The sequence below is a fragment of the Podarcis cretensis genome (genome assembly GCF_951804945.1).
Source record: "Podarcis cretensis genome assembly, chromosome: 9".
Classification (NCBI taxonomy): domain Eukaryota; kingdom Metazoa; phylum Chordata; class Lepidosauria; order Squamata; family Lacertidae; genus Podarcis; species Podarcis cretensis.
The window spans coordinates 63,500,940-63,525,561 of record NC_137178.1 but is presented as its reverse complement, the minus strand read 5'-3'; the positions used below and the strand labels follow the sequence as shown (position 1 = coordinate 63,525,561).

The 24,622-nt window shown below is 44.5% G+C and overlaps 1 protein-coding gene and 1 long non-coding RNA gene across 3 annotated transcripts in view; one reads left to right on the top strand and one right to left on the bottom strand.

The window, feature by feature from the left end:
* Nucleotides 1-14,660, top strand: part of NWD2 (NACHT and WD repeat domain containing 2) — a 70,259-nt gene extending 55,599 nt beyond the window's left edge. For both annotated transcript variants that reach the window (XM_079989588.1, XM_079989589.1), the window contains 3 exons: nucleotides 4,452-4,596; nucleotides 5,316-5,905; nucleotides 9,254-14,660. In XM_079989588.1, the coding sequence (XP_079845714.1) occupies nucleotides 4,452-4,596; nucleotides 5,316-5,905; nucleotides 9,254-13,192 (4,674 nt within the window). In that variant the 3' untranslated portion in view covers nucleotides 13,193-14,660. The remainder of the gene's footprint in view (nucleotides 1-4,451; nucleotides 4,597-5,315; nucleotides 5,906-9,253) is intronic.
* LOC307223681 overlaps nucleotides 1-16,733 on the bottom strand; it is a 64,172-nt gene extending 47,439 nt beyond the window's left edge. Inside the window, exons 1-2 of the long non-coding RNA XR_013842191.1 lie at nucleotides 16,719-16,733; nucleotides 14,931-16,664 (exon numbers count right to left, since the gene is read on the bottom strand). This is a non-coding gene — a long non-coding RNA (uncharacterized lncRNA). The remainder of the gene's footprint in view (nucleotides 1-14,930; nucleotides 16,665-16,718) is intronic.
* Between the last annotated feature and the right edge of the window lie 7,889 nt (nucleotides 16,734-24,622).

The window sequence follows — 24,622 nt, the reverse complement described above, 5'->3', positions numbered from 1 at the left end:
CCCTTATCGACTAGCCGGCTTCAGCCCGATTGTATGAAGACCAGCAAGGGTTAACCACCAGTAGAGGGAGTCCTGCTGAGGCATTTCAACTAGAAACTCCCCCAGAGTCACCGCTTGGGGGCGTGCCTTGGGCCCTCACCTCCATAGGCTTCGGACAGGGCCACGCCCCCCGGAGTCCTTTATCGGACTACCCTTATCTGTGGGGGGGAGGCAATGGCGCTTCCCTCCCCCCCCCCACATACACTTAACCCTCCTTTGCCAATGCCTAACTGCCAATGCCAGGAGTTGTGACGAGTTGCTACGAGGTGGGCAAAAAACCAATTGGCTGTATATGCCAATTACCAATTGGAAAAAATTCCTACCAGGCCCTGAGGCGACCAGCCGAAGTCCATAGCAAGTCAGGGAGCCTGCCTAAAGGGAGGGAGGGTGGGAAACCGAAGAGCTGGCTGGCGCGGATGCAAAGAGGGGGAGCCTCGGCCGCGCCAGCTCTAAATAGGTTAAACCACGCCCCCTACTCCAGCCAGCCAATTGGCTGGCGGGGAGGATGACGGGGCCGAGGATTCCCCTGGATCTCGCGGGGGCTAGAAACATCCCCCGCGCATGTGGGGTGGGCGTGAAGCCCGCAACCCCACCTCCTCCCAAGCTCAGAAGGGACTTTGCGTGGCGAGTCCCCCCCCCCCCCAAGGAAGAAATAAAAACACAGGACACCAAGAATTAAGGTTAATGGGCGAAATAGGCCACAACTTTATTGATTACAGAAATGAGTGGTATTGGCTTAGGCATTGGCCCCTATCGACTAGCCGGCTTCAGCCCAATTGTATGAAGACCGGCAAGGGTTAACCACCAGTAGAGTGAGTCCTGCTGAGGCATTTCAACTAGAAACTCCCCCAGAGTCACCGCTTGAGGGCGTGCCTTGGGCCCTCACCTCCATAGGCTTCGGACAGGGCCACACCCCCCAGAGTCCATTGGGAAAGTCGTGGCAGTTAAATTGGTAAACTTACTGTGACATCTCAAAGGCCCTTCTGTTATCACGATCTAGCTTCTATTACTGTTACATCTCCATCGTATTCCTCCATCTGTTTCTGCATCGGTTCGCTGGCCAGGAGCTGTGAGTGCAGTTCAAAAGCCCAAGTCAGACCACCCTTGAATAAAAAGTTCAAACACTGCGCTGGTTTGAAGAGATAGGGAGACATTCATATCTAGCGGCTGTTGAGCAAAATAAATTGTTGATTGCAATCCAGCTCTCAGCTGGCAAGAGTCCATAGCACACACAGAAACATGCACACCATCCCGGGATTGGCATTCTTCCTGGCACTCAGCAGAACAGCCAACGTTTCATGAAAATGAATTATCCTCTTATTGAGCTACAAAGTCAAGATACTTTTGTAAAGCAGAACGGGATCCCTCCCTAAAGTTGTCCACAGCTCCTAGCAGAGTTGAAATCTGTAAACTAATAGGTTCAAAGGGCGATAACACTGTGCCAAACTAAATCCCCTTGAACTTCAAACTGATTTCAAACTTGTTCAGTTGTTAGACAAACACAAAAGCAGCTTTCTTTTATATATTTTCTGTTTTATGCATGAATGACTGTATTGAAATATATAATAATAATACTAATTTATTATTTATACCCCGCCCATCTGGCTGAGTTTCCCCAGCCACTCTGGGCGGCTCCCAATCAAGTATTAAGAACAATACAGCATTAAATATTAAAAACTTCTCTGAACAGGACTGCCTTCAGTTGTCCTTTAAAATTAAAATAGTTGTTTATTGCCCTGACATCTGCTGGGAGGGCATTCCACAGGGCAGGCACCACTACTGAGAAGGCCCTCTGCCTGGTTCCCTGTAACCTTACTTCTCTCAATGAGGGAACCGCCAGAAGGCCCTCGGCGCTGGATCTCAGTGTCCGGGCTGAACGATGGGGTTGGAGACGCTCCTTCAGGTTATTCAGGACCGAGGCTGTTTAGGGCTTTAAAGGTTAGCACCAACACTTTGAATTGTGCTCGGAAACGTACTGGGAGCCAATGCAGATCTCTCAGGACCGGTGTTATTTAGTCCCAGCGGCCACTCCCAGTCACCAGTCTAGCTGCTGCATTCTGGATTAATTGCAGTTCCCGGGTCACTTTCAAAGGTAGCCCCACGTAGAGCGCGTTGCAGTAGTCCAAGCGGGAGATAACCAGAGCATGCACCACTCTGGCGAGACAGTCCGCGGGCAGGTAGGGTCTCAGCCGGTGTACCAGATGGAGCTGGTAGACAGCTGCCCTGGACACAGAATTAACCTGTGCCTCCATGGACAGCTGTGAGTCCAAAATGACTCCCAGGCTGTGCACCTGGTCCTTCAGGGGCACAGTTACCACATATTGAAACAAGAGTTAACCTGGTTAAGTTTGATTAATACGGAGGTGTCAGGCTTTTGAGCTGCTCAGTGGCCCCAATATTTTGGGGCAGAGAACAGCAGCACCCCAATATTTAGGGGACTGCCACCCACCACACGCCCCAGCCTCCACCCAGCAGCCCAGAAGCCAGGTGGCAGCTGGGACAAACAAGCACAGAGCCCTCTGCCACAATCATCTGAGCGCCATCACATGATGCGTCACGTGACATGTCATGTGACACATCGCCTGACCGCACCCCCTCAGTGTGGGGGGCAAGTTGGCACCCCTGGAGCTACTACAGGAGATTTAAGGTCTGAAACAGAAGCCCAGTACACTGAGGCCTCAGATTCTTTTTCAGGCATAGAGAGTACAGGGCTGCTGCACAGTTTATGAACTTGACTCCTTGATATAACAACTAGGATTACGATTTTTATATCTTTTATTGGGGGGGGGGTCATATTTGACCACCTGACCTGAGGTTCCCCACATCTGTTATTTTGGACTTATAAATCTTGTTGCTTAAAAAAAGAAGAAGAATGTTACAGCTATGTTTGTTACTGGTTTTTTATCCAGATGTTTTATTCGTTTTCACATTTGTTAAGTTTGCTGAAATTGTGCGTTACCTTGTGTCAGGGAACTGCCATCGGAGCCAGAGGGAGAGGGAGGGCTCCAGAGGGATTACGGAGAGTGTCCCAGGAGGGAGAGAAGCAGCCCATCTTTTGGATAAGGAAATCAGCGTAGCACCAGTGGAGAAGGGGGGCAGATGGGGGAATCGGCGAGGTGGCTCCATGACTCCCCGCCGGAGACCAGTGGGGAGAGCACGGGTCCTCCGCTGCCCACACCCTCCCTGCGCAGAAGGCTTTCGCGCAGGGAGAGTAGGCGGAGACTAGGTGTCAAAGAGCTTCTTTGCTGGAAGAAGTTCAAGAAACGCCCACTGACGGATTCTGCCAGCGACTGAGACAGCCACGGGTGAGTGGCTGTCCGGACAGAATAGGGTTCACCCAGGTAACTCAGCCAGGTGTGGCGACGACTTATGCATGAGCAACCCCTAGAACCATTACACCTTGCAATCCCGCTTGAAGTCTGTGCTGAATGTAGATGTATTTTGAATAACACTATATGACATTAGAGACATAAACTAGCCAGAGTTTTTATGCAATGTTGATTTTAATGTGCGAGATAGAAGACTGGGTTTTCACTCCTTCCATTAAAACAGTGTTATTGTGCAATTGTATGATAATACGTGGTAGTAATTTATTGTGTGCTGTTAAGCCTCACACAACTATCACTCTCTAATCATAAGTCTTGCTCAAATTTGCATGTACATAACTCAGTTTCTGTACATTGATTGATCTACATGTGCAGCAGAATAGACAGGGCCACTTCAAACTCAAGGCGACTGAGGGAGAAATTTGCATTGCTTTTCTGAAAACAGAAAACTCCCACAGCAGGGAATGGGCTAACCTAGAACATTTCCCAGTGCTTTGTTAGCCTTTATTTTCTGTAATTTTTTAATGTGAGAGAGTCTTCAATGTGTGTAGGCAGAAGTGGTACTGTTACCCCTTTCACCTCATGCTGAACTAGAATTCTGAACTGGAAGTGTGTGTAGACTCAGCTTTGATAAACAGCAGCTAAATGTATGAACTGACTCCACTGAAATGCACTGCATATCGGGTGACATGAAGCAGCATGAAAGTTCTGCCTGAAATATTATATCACAGTTCTCTCTAGAGTATCTGATATCCAATTATAACATTCAATTTGTCACTTGATGTTGCAGTAATTTTGTTAGGGATATGGATGTGTAGGGCAGCTCTGTAATGAGACTTTCCTTATTTTCAGTAGGTGTTATACTCCTTATTACCTAACCTTCATGGTGTAAGCCCCATCTATTCCAGGCATTCCTGGAAATAAGGGAAAAGGAGAAATGTTTGACTATGGGGGAACTTCGTCTTTGCTATGTTATTTTAGCTATTGTTGCCCGATCTCTTAAATGCAACCCTGGTGGTTGATGAAGAAATTGATGCTGGCATGTACAGCTTTAATTAACTATTTGTTTTTGTTGTTGTTTTAAAGATGGAAGCATCTACGAACCCTGTCAGTGACAGCAAATGGCAGGAGATATCAGAAGAGATTAAGATGATGATTAAGACAGCTGTGAAGATGCTTTATGAAAAGGGGAAAATGAAACACAGTCAAGCAAAGAGATATCTTTCCTCTGGTAAACATTGAATTCGGGCATGCAGTGTACAGATGGTCATACATATATTTCTGTGATCATGCACATGCAAAAAAGGAAACATTTTCCTTTTATTTTGATTGTAATAAAAGTAAAGGGACCCCTGACCATCAGGTCCAGTCGTAGCCTACTCTGGGGTTGTGGCGCTCATCTTGCTTTACTGGCCAAGGGAGCCGGTGTACAGCTTCCAGGTCATGTGGTCAACCACATCTGGCAGACCAGAGCAGCGCACGGAAACGCCGTTTACCTTCCCGCTGGAGCGGTACCTATTTATCTACTTGCACTTTGACGTGCTTTCGAACTGCTAGGTTGGCAGGAGCAGGGACCGAGCAACAGGAGCTCACCCCATCGCAGGGATTCGAACCGCCGACCTTCTGATTGGCAAGTCCTAGGCTCTGTGGTTTAACCCACAGCGCCACCCATGTCCCTTAATTGTGTGTAATTATTAATTGACTATGACCATGCCTAGCTTCTGTCTCTTGGTCATGGCGCTGAGCAACCAAGAGACAGAGAAGGCAATGCAGAGACTACAAAGTACATCAATTCCTCCCTTCTGGAACCTTGTCACCAGCAACAGAATATAAGGGAAGGGTTGGAAAAAGCTTAGGTAGTCTGCTTCAGTGTTGAATGCGACAGAGCACTTTTCATTCTGTTTTGCATGGACTTTAGATTTCCTCTTTGCGCTTTTGTTCCCCTCCCAGCTATCGAAGATGAATTTGATTTCGCCTTAGGAAAACAAACCCCAGCTTTCCTGAAGAAGTGTGTTTGCTACATTCGGAAGATTGCAAACATAGAACGTTTTGTTAAAGTTCCAGAGATGGAGAAATACATGGACGTGTTTCATACGGGTGGAAAGTTTCTGCGGGACCCGGAAGCGCTGGAGAAACTCATCAAACTCAGGGATGAATTTGTTCCTACCATTGTTGCTTCATCAAATTTGAGAGTCTACACCTCTGTCACTCATTGTGACATCAAACATGGTTACACCCAAGAAGTAGAGAACCACTATATCGAAGGGCTTGGCAAACAGTTCTATGAAGACATGGTGGATATAATCCAGGCAACCGTGCAACAGAATTTTGACATAGAGACAGACTGGCTGTATGATGAAGTCCTTCAACATTCCTCACTATGTAGAACCTACTCATCATTCTATGAGTACAGATGTGATGCTAGGAATATTATGCACAAATACATTCTCCCTAGGAAAATGGGCCACATTAACCCTCTTGTCATATATGGAGGACCATGCACTGGAAAAACATTTTTATTAGCGGAAGTGGCAAAGAAGGTAAAACACACGCAAACACCTATGTGTATTTATTTTGCTGCTGTAAATTTAACTGCAAAATTACTATGTTTTAATTTGAGTACATCTATTAACCCATATTTTTATGACAAGCTATCATGATAGATGCTCCTAAAGACTTCCCACTGTGTTGTCCTATTCTTAGAGCAGCTTGGTACAAAAATTGCAACTGCATAAATTCGTCAACACACCCTCTTTTTCCTATGCTCTGAAGTTCTGAGGGTGGGTTGATTATTTTAGTGACCACATTCTTCATTTTGCTAAAAAATAAAAGTATGTTTTGTAAAGACATATTTGCTTTCTTTACATCTTTTTGAAGAAGGGGTACATTTCATCCCATATATAATATCCAGCAGTTTGGCAAATTGCCCTTCTTTTAATACTATTCTTTCTGCACCAAGAAACCCCTGAGTATGTGCTCATCTGGCACAGAAAATTCTTGAGCATGTTCTAGGACCCCCAGTCAGTTCACATAAATTAATATGCTGGCTTCTTATGCCTTAACATTGCCATTTGTGAACTGAACATTTACCTAGGAATATCCAACTGTCCACCATGGCTTTCATTGAAATTGTTTTTCCGGAAAACCTATGGGCCATTATTTTTCTCATCACTGAGAAACCGCCCTGATTTTCTATTGCAGGCATTAAAATTGCTGGCATGCTGTGATCCATCAGTTTCTTTTGAGGGAGATGCATGTATAGACTTCCTCCGCTGTTGAACTGAGCACCTGCTCAAGCCACAGCACTGTGAAGATAAGAAAAAATAAAATTCAGCTAGGCAGCCATACACTCACTTCATCAAATATGCAAGAATTACACTTCCATTGCAAACAATACTGCTCTTGAATTGTTAGCAGCACTTTTAATGACTTGCCGTATATAACAGTGATAGGGGACTGGTTCCCATGCAACATTTGCCACTGTGGACTGGCTCCTGGAATCATTCTGGTGGAATGGTTAGCATTGGGGGCGGGGAGTGTTTCAGGGAAAATATATAGGTAAAAACATAATGTTTTTATCTGTATTGGATCTTTAGATTTATTGTTGTTTAATTCTAAATGGTTTTATTTCTTCTTATGAGCTACCACCCTAAGAGTTTTGGGGATTTTTTCATAGAATCATAGAGTTGGAAGAGACCACAAGGGCCATCGAGTCCAACCCCCTGCCAAGCAGGAAACACCATCAGAGCACTCCTGACATATGGTTGTCAAGCCTCTGCTTAAAGACCTCCAAAGAAGGAGACTCCACCACACTCCTTGGCAGCAAATTCCACTGTCGAACAGCTCTTACTGTCAGGAAGTTCTTCCTAATGTTTAGGTGGAATCTTCTTTCTTGTAGTTTGGAACCATTGCTCCGTGTCCACTTCTCTGGAGCAGCAGAAAACAACCTTTCTCCCTCCTCTATGTGACATCCTTTTATATATTTGAACATGGCTATCATATCACCCCTTAACCTCCTCTTCTCCAGGCTAAACATGCCCAGCTCCCTTAGCCGTTCTTCATAAGGCATCATTTCCAGGCCTTTGACCATTTTAGTTGCCCTCCTCTGGACACGTTCCAGTTTGTCAGTGTCCTTCTTGAACTGTGGTGCCCAGAACTGGACACAGTACTCCAGGTGAGGTCTGACCAGAGCAGAATACAGTGGCACTATTACTTCCCTTGATCTAAATGCAATACTCCTATTGATGCAGCCCAGAATTGCATTGGCTTTTTTAGCTGCCACGTCACATTGTTGGCTCATGTCAAGTTTGTGGTCAGCCAAGACTCCTAGATCCTTTTCACATGTACTGCTCTCAAGCCAGGTGTTTTTGCCACAGGGCAACCTGTAAATACTGTTAAAAAGTAAATGCCAGTCAATTGTGTGGTGGAAGTAGCACCACAAAGTGATTTTCATTCTCAGCTTTCCTGACCTAAATAACCTTGCACAATATAGTAAAGTCAAGGCTTTATGGAAATCATTTTGTAGCACATAAGGATATTTTCCCCATTTTTTATAATGTGAAATTTGAGGAAGGTGGGTCTTCCACCCCAGAAATAACCACGTACTTTAACTCTATAATGGTCTACCACCATTTGGTTATCTTTCCTAAAAATTATATCTATCTGCATGAGTAAATGGATCCAACCCACTATTTCCAACATGACTACTTCAGTAGGATCCGTGTAGAACCTGCCAGTCGTTGAAGCCCTAAGATCCTGCTTAGTTGTCACAATTTACACTGGCCAAACATGAATTCATACAAAGGTCTTGTATAGAATGTCCAGAAAAAAATTAGTACATCTCTGATTTTTCCATTTATTAAAAAGAGAGAGAATAAAAGAGAAAGCCACATGATGTAATTAATTAGCAATAGCGACCTGCAGACTTAAATAATATCCCTTGCAATATTCCTGTCGCTCATTTGAATATCACAGAATAGAATAATACTCATGTTTGCAGTCTCCAGCACCCAACTTTGTTCACCTGCTCAGTGGGCCAGCCAAATGGTGGGTTATGGCTTCCAAAGTTATCGGTAGGGAAAGTAAGAAGGTGCTAACAAAGTTTAAGTACTAGGGACAGAGCCACAACCTACCTGGTAGTTAGCTGTGTAGCATCTACTTCCATAGTAGAGTGGAAAACCCCAAAACAGACTTAACAGCACACCTTGACTCAAAAGTAAGTCCTACTAAATTCACTGAGGCTCACTCCCAGGCAAATGGGGTTAGGATTGCAACCTAAGGGTGGAGCGTCTCCACAGCCATCGTTCACCCCAGACACTGAGGTCTAGCTCCAAGGGCCTTCTGGCAGTTCCCTCACTGTGAGAAGTGAGGTTACAGGGAACCAGGCAGAGGGCCTTCTTGGTAGTGGCGCCCGCCCTGTGGAACACTCTCCCATCAGATGCCAAGGAAATAAACAACTAGCTGACTTTTAGAAGACATCTGAAGGCAGCCCTGTTTAGGGAAGTTTTTAATGTTTGAAGTTTTAAATCTGTTTTTAGTCCTCTGTTGGAAGCCGCCCAGAGTTGCTGGGGAAATCCAGTCAGATGAGCAGGGTATAAATAATAATAATAATAATAATAATAATAATAATAATAATAATAATTACCTAACTAAGTCATACTCAGAATAGATCCATTTGAATCAATGGGCGAAAGTTAGTCATTGACATCACTGGATGAATATGATTTAGTTGGATATTACCCTTAAATCTGTACTACTTAATATTTGTTCATAAAGCAGAGTAGAACTGCTTTATGTCTGTCACATTGTTATTGTTCTTTCTTTATTGTTTGATTTGCATTAGCTCTGCTAGTCCACATATTAATCTATTTATACTTCTGCATTTGTAGGCTTATGCTTGGCTAAAGGAAGAAATGGGACCAGAATCTGACCCTGTGGTAGTTATAAGGTTTTTGGGATCCACAGAGATGAGTACAGATCTTAGGAACCTCCTTCAAAGTATTTGTGAGCAGTTAGCAATTAACTACCGATGCCTCGTACAAAGCTACCCCAAAAAAATCCACGACCTTCGGGACTTGTTTATAAACCTTTTGAATGAGTCTTCATTTCATAGACCTCTGGTTCTGATATTTGATGCTCTAGAGCAGCTTTCGGATAACGATGATGCTAGAAAGTTATGGTGGCTCCCTGTTCATCTGCCCCGTTCGGTCCGAATTATTTTGTCAACACTGCCGAACAAACATGGAATACTGCAAAAACTGAGGTGCCTTATACACGACGATGATAACTATATTGAGTTGACTCCTAGGGACAGGAAGATGTGTAGTCAAGTTCTCAAGCAGCAGCTGCTCCAAGTCAAGAGAAAAGTAACATCAGGCCAACAAATTTATGTCAACGAAGCTTTTTCCAAATGCACACTGCCCATGTTTGTAAATCTAACCTTCCGAGAAGTCCGAAACTGGAGATCTCACAAGGATGTTGATGAGTCTTCTCTCTGTGTTACTGTTCACGATAGCATAGAGCAGATGTTCTGGTCTCTAGAGACCAGCTGTGGGCCAAGGCTTTTGTCCCGAGCCCTTGGCTACATCACCATGGCAAAATCTGGTTTGAGTGAAATGGAACTGGAAGACATTTTAGCACTTGACAACACAGTTATGTTTGAATTAAATGAAAGCATCAGGCAACACAACCCTCTGAGGGTACCTTACATCTACATTGCAAAGCTGAAAGAGGGACTAACGGGATACCTGATAGAAAGGCAAGTAAAAAACGTTACGCTACTAGTTTGGGCAAACAGGCACCTGCAACTTATAGCCCAAAAGATGTATCTTCACAACGAAGAAGACATTCACGAAATGCATACCGTGATGGCAGAGTATTTTCTGGGTGTTTGGTCAGGAGGCAGAAGGAAATCTCTTTACAGTGAAGATCAATATCTGAATGGTTGCCTTGACAGCGACAGTCGGAGCATGAATGATGACGAGAGGCACATCATGGACCAGCCAAATTTCGATAGGCAGTCACCTGATCAGCCTTGGGTATTCCAGTGCAACCCTTTGGAGCCTGACATCTTTTTTGTCAACCACAGGAAAATGACAGAGCTTCTGCACCACCTCACACGATGTGGGAAAACAGATGACATGTTGTATGGTGTCATTATGAACTTCAGCTGGCTGTACACCATGATCAAAATTGGGCAGTTTGACAAAGCCCTCTCTGATGTGGAGTTGGCCTATAACTACTCGCAGGAAAAAGAGCTGAAGTTCCTTGCAACCACGCTCCGTGCTATAAAATACAAAGTGATGAAATACCCAGGCACTCTCTCAGCTGAATTGCAACAGAGGCTTCTCCCAGTTGCAAGCTCCTTGCCGAAACTGAGGCAGCTTCTTCTGGAATGTGACAAAGATGGCCCTAAATATTGCTCCATTGTTCCATTGCATTCCTCTATGGATGTGACTTACAGCCCCGAGAGATTGCCTTTGTCCTCCAGTTGCACTCAAGTGACAGAAATCCTGCCCACTTTTAATCCAAATACGGTCATTGTGGCTCTAGAAAACGGCTCCATCAGTACCTGGGATGTAGAGACCCGCCAGCTACTGAGGCAAATTACAACAGCTCAGTCAGTGATATTGGGCATGAAGCTTACAAGTGATGAAAAATACCTTGTGGTGGCCACAACAAAGAACACTCTCTTGATTTATGACAACCTAAATTCCTGCCTTCTGTCTGAGGTAGAGATTAAGGGATCAAAACACGGTGGGATTGGTGTAGGTTCTAGTTTTATAAATGGATTTACATTGTCAGTAAACCATGCACTGTCTTGGCTGGAAGCTAGCAAAGATGTCACCGTGATAGATCTACTCTATGGCTGGCCACTTTATCAGTTCCATTGCTGGTATGAAGTGACTTGTGTCCAGTGTTCCCCAGATGGAATGTATGCTTTCTGCGGACAGTACTTGAATACTGCATCTATATTCCATTTAGGTAGCGGAGACAAGCTGGCCAGTGTGACCTCTGAGTTTTCCGGTGGCTTTGTCAAGTTCCTTCTTGTCCTAGATACAGCTCAAGAAATGGTGATGGTGGACAGCGAAGGTGGTCTTTCCATTTGGAACACGGAGGATGTCGCCAACCCCCAACTAACAGATGACTTTGATTGCAAGAGAGGGGACAGCGACTTTGTCAGCTTTGAATTGGCTGACGATCAAAGTGCAATTTTAATATGTAAGGCCCTCAATATAGAACTTCTTGACACGGCCATGTGGAAAATAGTTGAAAAGTTTAGAGCGAAACATAACGAGCGATTTGTATCAGCTGTACTGTCCAAAAATGGTGACTGTATTGTTGCTTCTATTGAAAATACCTCTGCCATTTTTGTTTGGAGGAGAGACACAGGGCAGTGCATGGCCAGCTTACAAGAAATCTCAGGAAACATAGTCAGATTAATTAAATCCAACCATCATAACATGCTGCTATCCTTATCTACCAGTGGTGTCCTTTCTATATGGGATATAGATATCATAACTGCTATGTCCAACATTGACAAAACAGGCAAGCCAATCCAAAGATTGGTCTTGTCTGCTCGGGGTGAAGTGATTTATACACTCGATGGGTCTGAAACTATACATAAGTGGAATTTTGGCACGGGGTTCATTGAAGCTGTGTTTAAGCATGAAAGCATTGTTGAAAACTGCGTGCTGACTTCCACTGGTGATTTGATGATTACGTCTGATGATAAATGCAGTCAGTATGTATGGCACACTGGTTCGGGTGAAAATCTGTTCCGTATCAACGGACAAAAGATATGTCAGCTCTTGATAACACACAACGATCAGTTTGTCGTCTCCCTCTGTGAGCAAAATGCATCAAGGGTTTGGAGACTGGCAACAGGCCACAGAGTTTGCAATATTCTTGTAGCCTTACAGAATGCATTTATAACTACAGCTAACACATTTGTCGTTGGTATGACAAAAAATAAAGTCTTGGCAGTGAGTTTGTGGACAGGGAGTATAACCAAGAAGTTCTGTTGCGATGATGGCATTGCCATCGTCGATATTAAACTGATCCCAGATTGCCCTGATATTGTAGTCTTCATAACATCTACTGAAACTGTAAACATCTGGAGTCTTACTGAAGAAGTAATTTGTAGACGTGTGCAACTGCCCAACACTTTCTTGAAGACTTTGGAAGATTTTGAAATATCACCCAACGGAAAACTGGGCATCATATCCCGCGGCGATGAGAATATCAACGTCCTTGATCTTCACAGTGGCAAACTTCGTGTTGTCCACGCTTCCGGTATCATCTGGAGGCAGAAGCTGTCTCGGGACGGCCGCTACCTTGTATACATTTGTTTTCGCACTGGTGAAGAGGATGATGATAATGGTGCAATCTCTATCTTGATTGTAATGAGACTAGCAGATGGCAAAAACATTGGTGCTTGCTCCCTTTACAAAACACCAACTTTCCTTGCTCTTTCCCAGAGGCATTTGAACATCATTGTAGGTTTTGATGATGGAAGCATAGGCACTTACACTGTAGTGGATCGAGTGGATGCAGCGCTGAAAATTAAAATTGCTACTTCAAATAGCCGACAGATTTTCAGCAATGCAACACAAGTGATTAGACCGAAGTGTCACAATTATAATTTCAAGGTGACAGCAGACTGTATATGGAGGGAGTCTACAGAGGTATTTGCAAGAGACAGTCCCATCACAGTGACAGACCCCGAGGCAGGTGAGGCAACTCCAACCAAAAAACACAACTATTGTTATGACAAAGTGTGCTCTGCCATAGATTGCAGAAGCCACGGGTTCACCCCTGACAATTGATCATAAATTAACAAGAAACTAGTTCAACAAATCTCTGCTTATCCCATTTATATTTACTACCAACAAATCAGGAAAGAGCAAATTTAAAGCAAGTTTAATTAGTGGCTGCAGAGTTTAGAAAGAAATACAGTATTCAAATATAAGGCTTCCTGCAATGCTTTGAGTGAAAATTTCTAGCAATATCATTTATTATGCCAACCTAAAATGTTGGAGGAAGAAAATGTTGTAAAGCTTTCTAACAAGAAATGAAACTACATTTCATATTGGAATGAGTTGGTTCAAAAATTTTAAAATCCAGGTGGGCATAAGCCTAAATCTCTGGCTACTTCGAATTACTATCACGTGCAAAAAAAAAAAAAAAAATTATCCTTCTGATGGTGCAAATGACAATGTCACATGTCAGTCCGGATGCATTCTGTAAGCTTTTGAAGTAGTAGCTATTTGTATTATGGGGGGAAATGGGGGCAAGCACAATTCGGTCAGTAAACAGAACTCCAGGGTCTTGCAGATTTCATTCGGGTCAAATGCTTCATAGGAATCGCTGCCACTAAAATCAGTGAGACTTCACTTTGCTTGGATTGCGCCCATTGTGCAGAAAGAATAGAGAAGCTGAGCATTGTGTCTAGTACTAGTAAAACACACAGTAAACCCATTAAAACTAATGGACGTAGGTCCATTAATTTCAGTGGGTCTGCTCTGAGTACAACTTTGGTTGGCTACAACCCTGATAACCTACAAATCAAAGATAGGCACATGTGACACAATAAATCAGTCATAATAACAAACTGAAAGTTACAAAATTTCTACGTTTGGACTTCTATTCAAGTTTTTCTATTACAAATCATAGGAACTGCTAGATCATGTAAGAAAGGAACTTAACTCCTGAAATAGTGTTGTTTTCTGTCTCTTTCACACTGTATTTTAGTACTGTGTATAAAATAACATTTTCAATGAAAAAGGGCATTAAGAGTCAAACCCACCCACCCTGTTCCATTATATCTTTTGTTGTAAAAAAAATGGTATCATTAGTTCTGTTGTCCCAAATATTCCACTCCTTGCAGAAGTCTGAACAGGAAGCATTCAGAAATGCTGTGTGTGTCGCTCTTGATTCTCGTAGTGTTTGCCTTACTATCATTCCTGTTCTTCCCTGTGTGAAACACAGATCAGATGACCAAATACTCTGGGACTAACATTACGCTTCTGTATGTGCTGGGGGGGGGAGATTCTGGCTGCCCCAAAGGGGTCTTTCCTGTTCGACTTTCTAATGAATTTCTTACTTCTGTATACAGTATTTATGCCTCTTCACTTCCTGCTGTAGGACTGTTCATGGCCTTTTTATAGAACTGTATCAATTTCAAGGCAGAAGTTGTGGGATACCCTTCTTTATTTCTGATTGCTTGGCTCACTCAGTTGAACCCAGAAACAAGCTACATACATTCTGACGCCCCAATCCACAGCTCTATTAAGGGGAAAGTACTGCATTTTTTGCTCTATAAGACTCACTTTTTCCCTCCTAAAAAGTAAGGGGAAATGTGTGTGCGTCTTATGGAGCAAATGCAGGCTGCACAGCTATCCCAGAAGCCAGAACAGCAAGAGGGACCGCTGCTTTCGCTGCACAGCGATCCCTTTTGTTGTTCTGGCTTCTGAGATTCAGAATTTTTTTTTTCTTGTTTTTCTCCTTCAAAAACTAGGTGCGTCTTATGGTCTGGTGCGTCTTAGAGAGCAAAAAATACGGTACTTGGAATGTAGTGGCCAATTTTTCACACTTCTCATGGGAGATGCAAACTACATGAGCTGCCTAAGCCTGAATGGCTTGTGTGTGTGCTTGTGTGTGAGAGTGGGGGCCTCATCCAGGCCTAATCACAGCTCGTATGTATTTTAAAGCGAGAGAGCTAAATAACGCACGCATGAGCCATTCCTGCCAGGCAGCATTTTGCAGTAGAATATCCATCTCTAAATTTCAAATAACCCAGCCCTGGGAGCTGAGACTCACCAGGATTTGTGTCACTAATTGACCACAACCACAGATTCGTCACAGGCAGACCATTCGTGTCTCCCACTCGACGACAACTCAAACTCAGTATTTTTCAATCCAGATACTTCACACATTCCACCGAGTTTCATCAAGTGCTGAATTGTCAAGTGATGCAGGGTCAGACATGCAAGTGAGAACCAGCCCAACGATTTTGCTGCAAGTGCTTATATGATAAGCAAGAACACCAGCACAATGTTCAGCAAACTGAAACACAGAGTTAGCATTACAGGGGCATTGAGTTGGTGTAAGCAGCAGATCAATGGAGCCAAGAATTTAGGATCGGGGTGTCTGTTGTAGGCAGTTTAATGGAGCTGTGGAATGGTGAGAGGTTTGTTTTCCTTACTGCTTATCTTAAATGTGGCATGTCCTTGGCACACGTTTCAAAGGATGTGAATGAAACCGATTTGCTTGTATTCTTAGATGTTGAAAACTGAACTCTGTCACTACTCGAGAGTAGGGTACCTGTTTGTTTAGGCTGGAGTCTGCCCTAATTACATATAAAGTGGCGGAAAGTGGCTTGATTTTTTCATTTATTAAAAAAGGGGAAAGGTTTCAGGAGTGGAGGTGCTAAACCTTTGCTCCCAACAACTATTTCTCCAGTGTCAATTCTTTCCCTTAACTGGGCCCTTAATACCAGTCAAGATACAAACACCTTTGGCAAAAGAGGTTAACTATAGGTGCATCCCCGATAATATACCCGTTGGCTTTAAAATTTGGACACGCGCAAGCCACGCTTTATGCATGTTTGGGACAGACCCGAGTTGAAACAGATGGGTCTGCCACTATCACTTCTGTTTTGAGTCTTAGTGACCAAATTTCCAGGAAACAAATACCTAAACTAGGGAATAACTGCAGTGTGTGACTATTCTATGTAAAAGCCAATCTAGTATATATATATATATCAAGTGACTTGAATGATTTTCCTAACTTGTTTGCAACCAATAGATCATATTGAATGTTTTTATGTAAACTTTGTATCGTTGGGGAAGAACTACCCAATCAGAGATTTATATTTTCATAAATGTTAAATTTAGTTAAATTTTGTTACAGAGTTGTTTAAATTAGAAATCTATTGCTGTCTTCAAACAATATACAGTCTTGTGTATGCATTGTTTGTATGAATAAATATAAACTACATAATGAAACTAGGGCGGGATTTTTTATTTCGAAAAAGCAAATTTCCTCCTGGTGTCAGTCCAGATGAGTAGCACAGTGCAAATGGAATTTCAAAGTTCTCTGCCAGTGTCCCAAAGCTTTGCTGACCAGTGGCAACGAGCAGTAATCATCACTTAGTCTGAATAAAATCCCATTCCCAAGGTTTTGTAACTTGCTAAAATCATGGTAAGGTGTGAAATCAAATGGAAGGATTTTCAGACGGCTGAGGAGCACAGTTCCGAATGATACTCAGTGAGTTCTATAAGACAGAGAACATGACAGCTGGTTAGATTGTAGATGGAGGATTGTAGATTGTAGATTGCTCCTCTTAAAAACCTGGAACACTGGTTCAAGGTTAAGGTGAAGCTAAGCCCCCGCCTCATGGACTATGCAACTTTTATTCTTCCTGATCTAGCTACATTACTTTTCCGAGATAAATTAATGGCCGCCAGTTCCTCCTATGGAAAGAAAGTACTTCACTTAAGGATTGCAGTGGAAGGATGAATCTGCCCACTGTGTATTACACTACAGTGGTACCTCTGAATGCGAACGGGATCTGTTCCAGAGCCCCATTCGCATCCAGAAGCAAACGCAACCTGTGTCTGCGCGTGCACAGGTCACAATTCACCGCGCATGCGCATGACGTCATTTCTACCGTCTGAGCACGCGCGAGCAGCAAAACCCGGAAGTAATGCGCTCCGTTACTTCCGGGTCGCCGCAGCGCACAACCTGAGAATACTTATCCCGAAGCTACTTCAACCCGAGGTATGACTGTAAAATGATCAGCTGTTCCCTGATAAAGATCCCTCTGGAAATCATATATACCTGGCTGGACATGTTGCAAATATAATAGCAATACATGGTTTTTGTACAGCAAGCCTTTTCCTTAACTTTTCAAAGCATTTCACATATGGAGTCACGAAAATACCCTGTAAGAAAGCCTTGTGCTGTTGTGCCCATATTAACAAGAGCTAGTTGTGACTTGGGGGTGTTAGGGGAGAGTTAGTGCCTCTGGTGGGGGACACATCGTGCTTCTTCTGGGATAGTTAGTCCACCTTTGGTCTGCACCTTGCAGTCAGATCTCACCTGTGGCTCTTAGAAGCTGTTGGTGTACAACAGTGGCTGCACCACAGGAACAGTTTCAACTGGTTGGCTAAACCAGGTAAGGGTAGCCAGTGGGTCTCAAACCCTCAATGAGTTACATGCTTCCTCTGCATGCAAAGACAGGCTCCAACAGATTGAACAGACATGGCCAATAGTGGGTCCAACAGTCAAAAATGTGGTTTCTGCACATGGTGTAGAGGGAAATGAGGGGCAGATGGGGCTCATCAACCTGGGAAGGTAGCCCTTCTTGGAAAAGGAAAACGCTGATCCTAAACTTCTGCTACCTTGTTGTATATCTTCAGGAGAAGGAAAGACTTGTTTAGTCGTGTCCGACTCTTCATGACCCCATGGACCAGAGCACGCCAGGCATGCCTGTCTTCCACTGCTTCCCGCAATTTGGTCAAACTCATGCTGGTAGCTTTGAGAACACTGTCCAACCATCTCGTCCTCTGTCGTCCCCTTCTCCTTGTGCCCTCCATCTTTCCCAACATCAGGGTCTTTTCCAGGGAGTCTTCTCTTCTCATGAGGTGGACAAAGTATTGCAGCCTCAGCTTCACGATCTGTCCTTCCAGTGAGCACTCAGGGCTGATATCCTTCAGAAGGGGTGGGTGTGTGATGCTCCAGAGACCGAATGGAGAGATGGTCAGCTGGAGCCCAGCAGTATTTGGTCTTTGCTCCTCCCCCCAGCTGGCCGCCAATTGAGTAGCTGAGGAGGGGGTGGAGCAACAGCCAGCAACTGAAGGGGGGTGTCATCCTGGCATGGGAAGCCCACTCACGGTCGCAAACCCTGCCCCCTGCTTCGATGAGTGAGCGGTAATTACTTTCAGAAAGTCTGTTATGAGTGTGTACCTGGACTCGCATGTACACAGCGAGCACTATTGTATGTTCATATACACAGTGCTGAGAGGTTGAGGATCTTTTGCTGGAGTTATGGCTTGTGTTTGTTATGGATGTGTGTTAATCTATGCCCACAAGAAGCTCTTGTGCAAAGAAAGCTTGTTTATTATAGGAAACAGGAGTGACGGAATATATAAAAATGCTGCTATGGACAGCAAAGTTACAATATAAGCAAGTTTTGTTGTTGTTGTTGTTTAGTCATTTAGTCGTGTCCGACTCTTCTTGACCCCATGGCACTCCTGTCTTCCACTGCCTCCTGCAGTTTGGTCAAACTCATGCTGGTAGCTCCGAGAACACTATCCAACCATCTCGTCCTCTGTCGTCCCCTTCTCCTTGTGCCCTCCATCTTTCCCAACATCAGGGTCTTTTCCAGGGAGTCTTCTCTTCTCATGAGGTGGACAAAGTATTGCAGCCTCAGCTTCACGATCTGTCCTTCCAGTGAGCACTCAGGGCTGATATCCTTCAGAATGGATGCGTTTCATCTTCTTGCAGTCCATGGGACTCTCAAGAGTCTCCTCCAGCACCGTAATTCAAAAGCATCAATGCTTCGGCGATCAGCCTTCTTTATGGTCCAGCTCTCACTTCCATACATCATTACTGGGAAAACTATAGCTTTAACTATATAGGCCTTTGTTGGCAAGGTGATGTCTCTGCTTTTTAAGATGCTGTCTAGGTTTGTCATTGCTGAAGAAAAGACTACACAGGTCCCGAGTGGAGTCCCTAAGACAGTTGGATAGTGTCTTGTTTGTATGCCTCCTTGTAGGCCAAGAGGTCTTGTCACCTGGGCGGCCCAGGTCTCCCATAGACACTGCCCAGGCTTGCACCCTGGAGATAGCACTTCAGTGCTGCCAACACAGAGGTTTGACTTCACCCCCGGAGGCACACTCCATTGTCTTTCGAGACAGACGGATGCCAACAACACGTGGTGGCTTGGCTAAGGCCACCAGAGAATTGATGTGAACTTCGCAACTCGCAAATGGAACCACTGCAAACGTTCCTGGACTACAGATTGCAAAACGGTGGGTTACAGTAGAGAAATGGGTCTTGGTAGACTTAAGACCAGGCTGATAGCAATGCTTCACAGGAGGGAAAGCAGAAGAAATTGTGGGGAAGTCACATGTCAAGAGTTCTACTGCCATGAGATATAGTGAAGATGTGGGTCACACCAAGTAGAGGCAAGAAGCTTACACTCCACCTTTGGAATGCATTTGCTATTGTGGCCACAATTATAATTTCGTTCTCTAATTCGTATGGAGGGTTTGGGTTTAATAATTTTGGAGGAAAGGTAAACAGCTGTATATTGCAGCTAGATGGCGCAGTTGACTTGTTTTCCCCTCTCTGAACACCTGTCACGGCATATTCACCGAAGACACAAGTAAATGGGCACTGCTTACCTGCCATTGAAGTCAGTGTCCAAACTCACAATCACTATAGCAAGTTGGGTCTGCCCTTGAAATATTCTATACAGTCATACCTTGGTTTTCAAACAGCTTAGTTCTCGAACGTTTTGGCTCCCGAACGCCACAAACCCAGAAGTGACTGTTCTGGTTTCCGAATGGTTTTCGGAAGCCAAACATCTGACATGGCTTCCGATTGGTTGCAGGAGCTTCCTGCAGCCAAGCAGAACTGCGCTTTGGTTTCTGAACATTTTGGAAGTCGAACAGTTTCCAAGGTACGACTGTATATCCGTATGGAGATGGAGAGAACCAGATGTCAAATCCTACTCAACCTTTATCACTGCCAATAAAAACAGCCAAGTGCAAGAGTAAATTTTAATAGCTTTTTTATTTTCCACAGTTTGGCATGATAGCCATTCCCTTAATTCATCAAGGATGTAGTAAATGGAGTTTGGAGAACTAGAAACATGAATTCTCATAGCCAGGGCCGGCCAACCCATGAAACAATTGCCTCAGGTGGCAGGATCCACAGAGGCAGCAGATCCCAGTGTAGATCCCCTTGTTCCTGATGTCAATCTTCACTCACCCCTTCTTCTCTGGCAGAGAGAGGGGCACCATTTTGAGGTTCTCCTCAAGTGCCAAAATATCTTGGGTCAGCCCTGCTCATAGCTAAATTATTTGCGGTATATTCCCTATTATCCTAAAGGTTGTATGCAGATAACACTCCATTATTCATCCTCATGGAAAACAACATTGACGTTGGTTGCTGCTATTCCTACTTTACAACAAGAAGCTGAGTGAATGAGCCAGCTTTCCGAAAGCAACTTCTGGTGCCATTTACCAGAACCATACCTTGTTATGCCAGAGATTTCCAAACGTCCTTTCTATGAATATGATTTCCATTTTTTTCTGCAAAGGAACATTTATGGAGGATTCTGGAGTATATTCTAGGGCAGGGGTCAGCAAACTTTTTCAGCAGGGGGGCCAGTCCACTGTCCCTCAGACCTTGTGGGGGGCCGGACTATATTTTTTTTGAGGGGAGGGGAAATGAACGAATTCCTATGCCCCACAAATAGCCCAGGGATGCATTTAAATAAAAACACACATTCTACTCATGTAAAAACACCAGGCAGGCCCCACAAATAACCCAGAGATGTGTTTTAAATAAAAGGACACATTCTACTCATGTAAAAACATGCTGATTCCCGGACCGTCTGCAGGTTGGATTTAGAAGGCAATTGGGCCAGATCTGGCCCCCTGACCTTAGTTTGCCTACTCATGTTCTAGGGCAGGGGTCAGCAACCTTTTTCAGCCGTGGGCTGGTCCACCGTCCCTCAGACCTAGTGGGGGGCCAGACTATATTTTGGAGGGGGGAAATGATGCATTTTAAATAAAAGCACACATTCTACTCATGTAAAAACACCAGGCAGGCCTCACAAATAACCCAGAGATGCTTTTTAAATAAAAGCACACATTCTACTCAAGTAAAAACAAGCTGATTCCTGGACCGTCCATGGGCCGGATTTAGAAGGCAATTGGGCCAGATCTGCCCCACCCCACCCCCCCAGGCCTTAGTTTGCCTACCCATGGCTTATGCAAAGGAGCATTCTGCTCAATGTAGGCTTAACATTTGCATTATTACCTAAATTAAAACAACAGCTGCTTTTTTAAAACCCATGAGGGTAGAAGTTCCTTAGCCTAAAGGTAAAGGTAAAGGTACCCCTGCCCGTACGGGCCAGTCTTGACAGACTCTGGGGTTGTGCGCCCATCTCACTTAAGAGGCCAGGGGCCAGCGCTGTCCGGAGACACTTCCGGGTCACGTGGCCAGCGTGACAAAGCTGCATCTGGCGAGCCAGAGCCGCACACGGAAACGCCGTTTACCTTCCCGCTGGTAAGCGGTCCCTATTTATCTACTTGCACCCGGAGGTGCTTTCGAACTGCTAGGTTGGCAGGCGCTGGGACCGAGCAGCGGGAGCGCACCCCGCCGCAGGGATTCGAACCGCCAACCTTTCGATCGGCAAGCCCTAGGCACTGAGGCTTTAACCCACAGCGCCACAGATCAAGTGTAGTATCTGTTCCTTAGCCTACAGCAATGGAAATAAAGAATGGCTCTGTGATTTGCAATTCTGTATCCCAGAAGCCCTTTCTTACTCCACACTTGCAGTCTTCATTTTCTTTTCTCTCTCTCTCTCTCTATATATATATATAAAAATAATATTTTTATTGGTTTTCATTATAACAAACATAACAATAAACATTAAGAAATAAACAAATTAAACAACTGTATCATTTTGCATAATGTTTGTACATTCAATACAGTACCGAAATATGGGATTTCTCCAATCCCCCGACTTCCCTCTACCCCCTCCATTATTTCATGGTTAAATCGTGCATGTCCAAATCATATTTCCATCCATTCATATCTATTTTTATCTATTATGATAGTATTGCAAGTGTTTTTTAGAATCCTGCTGATCTATTTACTTGTATACCATGCTTTGTCATATATGCAATAAAAGTTCCCCATTCATTTTTAAATTTGTTAGCAATCCTGATTTCTAAGTCTACCCGTTAGTTTGGCCATCTCTGCATATTCCATTAACTTAATTTGCCCCCCAAAATGTGGGAATTTTCCCCTCTTTCCAGCATTGGACTATCAATATTTGTGCGGCTGTAGTCAAATAGATGAAAATATTTTTATTTATTTGTATTTCTCTTCATATAATTCCTAATAGGAGGGCTTCTGGTTTTTTAACGAAGGTTATTTTAAACATTTTCTTCAGTTCATTATGTATAATTCCCCCCCCCAAAAAAAATTATACCTTAGCACTGCCACCACATATGATAAAATGTACCTTCTACTTCTTTACATTTCCAACATTTCTTATCTTCTGATTTATACATTTGCGATAGCTTGACTGGTGGTAAGTACCGCCTATACATCATTTTTAGTCTTCATTTTCTTCCCTCCGTACAGTGAAGGAACTCTCATGCCTTTCCGCCAAAACCGGCACCCAGATTTTGGCAACTAGTCGCGCAGAACTCTTGTGTGCCAAAAGGGTGCAGAGGAACACCTCAGGCAGCCTAGTTCCTTGTGTGACGTGTGCACCTTGCTTCCTTCAAGTGTATCTCTTTGAAGCTACAGTCCTTACCTGGAAGGAGGTATGTGACTGAAACCAATGGCACATAATTAGCAGATTAATCATTGCTAGGCTCTCAAGGCTGTGAAAGCCAGCCTTTGCTTCTCATAGGCTTGCCAGCTCTTCAATCACCTCTGTAAAAAGGTAAAGGTAAAGGTACCCCTGCCCGTACGGGCCAGTCTTGACAGACTCTGGGGTTGTGCGCCCATCTCACTTAAGAGGCCAGGGGCCAGCGCTGTCCGGAGACACTTCCGGGTCACGTGGCCAGCGTGACATCGCTGCTCTGGCGAGCCAGAGCCGCACACGGAAACGCCGTTTACCTTCCCGCTGGTAAGCGGTCCCTATTTATCTACTTGCACCCGGAGGTGCTTTCGAACTGCTAGGTTGGCAGGCGCTGGGACCGAGCAGCGGGAGCGCACCCGCCGCAGGGATTTGAACCGCCGACCTTTCGATCGGCAAGTCCTAGGCGCTGAGGCTTTAACCCACAGCGCCACCTGCGTCCCTTAATCACCTCTGTAGCTATGTCTTTAATAGCAATTTGATGTGCAGTTCATAGAGTTGGAAGGGACCCCAAAGGCCATCCAGTCCAATGCTCTGCAGTGCAGGAATCTCAACTAAAGCATCCATGACAGATGGCCATCCAACCTCTGCTTAAAAACCTCCCGAGGAAGGAGAGTCCACCACCTCCCGAGGGAGACCCTTCCACCATCGAACAACCCTTATTGTCAGAAAGTTTTTCCTGATGTTGAGTCAGAATCTCCTTTCTGGTAACTTGAAGCCATTGGTTTGAGTCCTACCCTGCAGAGCAGGAGAAAACAAACTAGCTCTGTCTTCCATGTATACAGTGGTACCTCGGGTTACAGACGCTTCAGGTTACATACACTTCAGGTTACATACGCTTCAGGTTACAGACTCCGCTAACCCAGAAATAGTACCTCGGGTTAAGAACTTTGCTTCAGAATGAGAACAGAAATCATGCGACGGTGGCACAGCAGCAGCAGGAGGCCCCATTAGCTAAAGTGGTGCTTCAGGTTAAGAACACTTGCAGGTTAAGAACGGACCTCCGGAACGAATTAAGTTCTTAACCAGAGGTACCACTGTACTATGATTTTCTGCCCCTCGGGTTGCTGATAACAGTCACAAGTCCAGGCTGGTGTTTTGTTTTGGTCACCTGACAACCCTACTTGCTGCTGGTAGAAATAACACACTCCAAAGGCACTTCTTGTCCCAGGGTCTCCTCATGTAAACAATGCCGGTGGTATTCTTTGGAAGGCAAATATCCAATAGAGACTTCTGACAGTGCTGTCCAAAGCTACACCTGTCTGCTCAGGTGGCCCCTTGGGTGGAAAGGAGATCATGGGGAGCTTTTATTTCCATAGAGCGCTGCCAAGAATAGTGGTGTTTCCAGTTCCTGAGCTCTATCCACCCAGCAGGAAAAGAGCTGTCGATTTTGTGATTTCCAGAGGGAGCAAAGTACCGAAAACACACAAAAGCACGGTCACAAGAACCTTGCTCGGATTGCTACAGAAATAGCCATTGTGTAGTAAAGCCATCACGTGGGCTGCTGGAGGTTTGCTTGCCCTCCCCCCGCCCTCCATCCTGCAGGAGCAATGAAGTTTGGCAGGTTTCCTAGCTTGCAGGTAAAGGGTTACAGAGTCTAGGAAGTATTAAATGCAAACTTTAAAGGCTTTTATTTTCATCT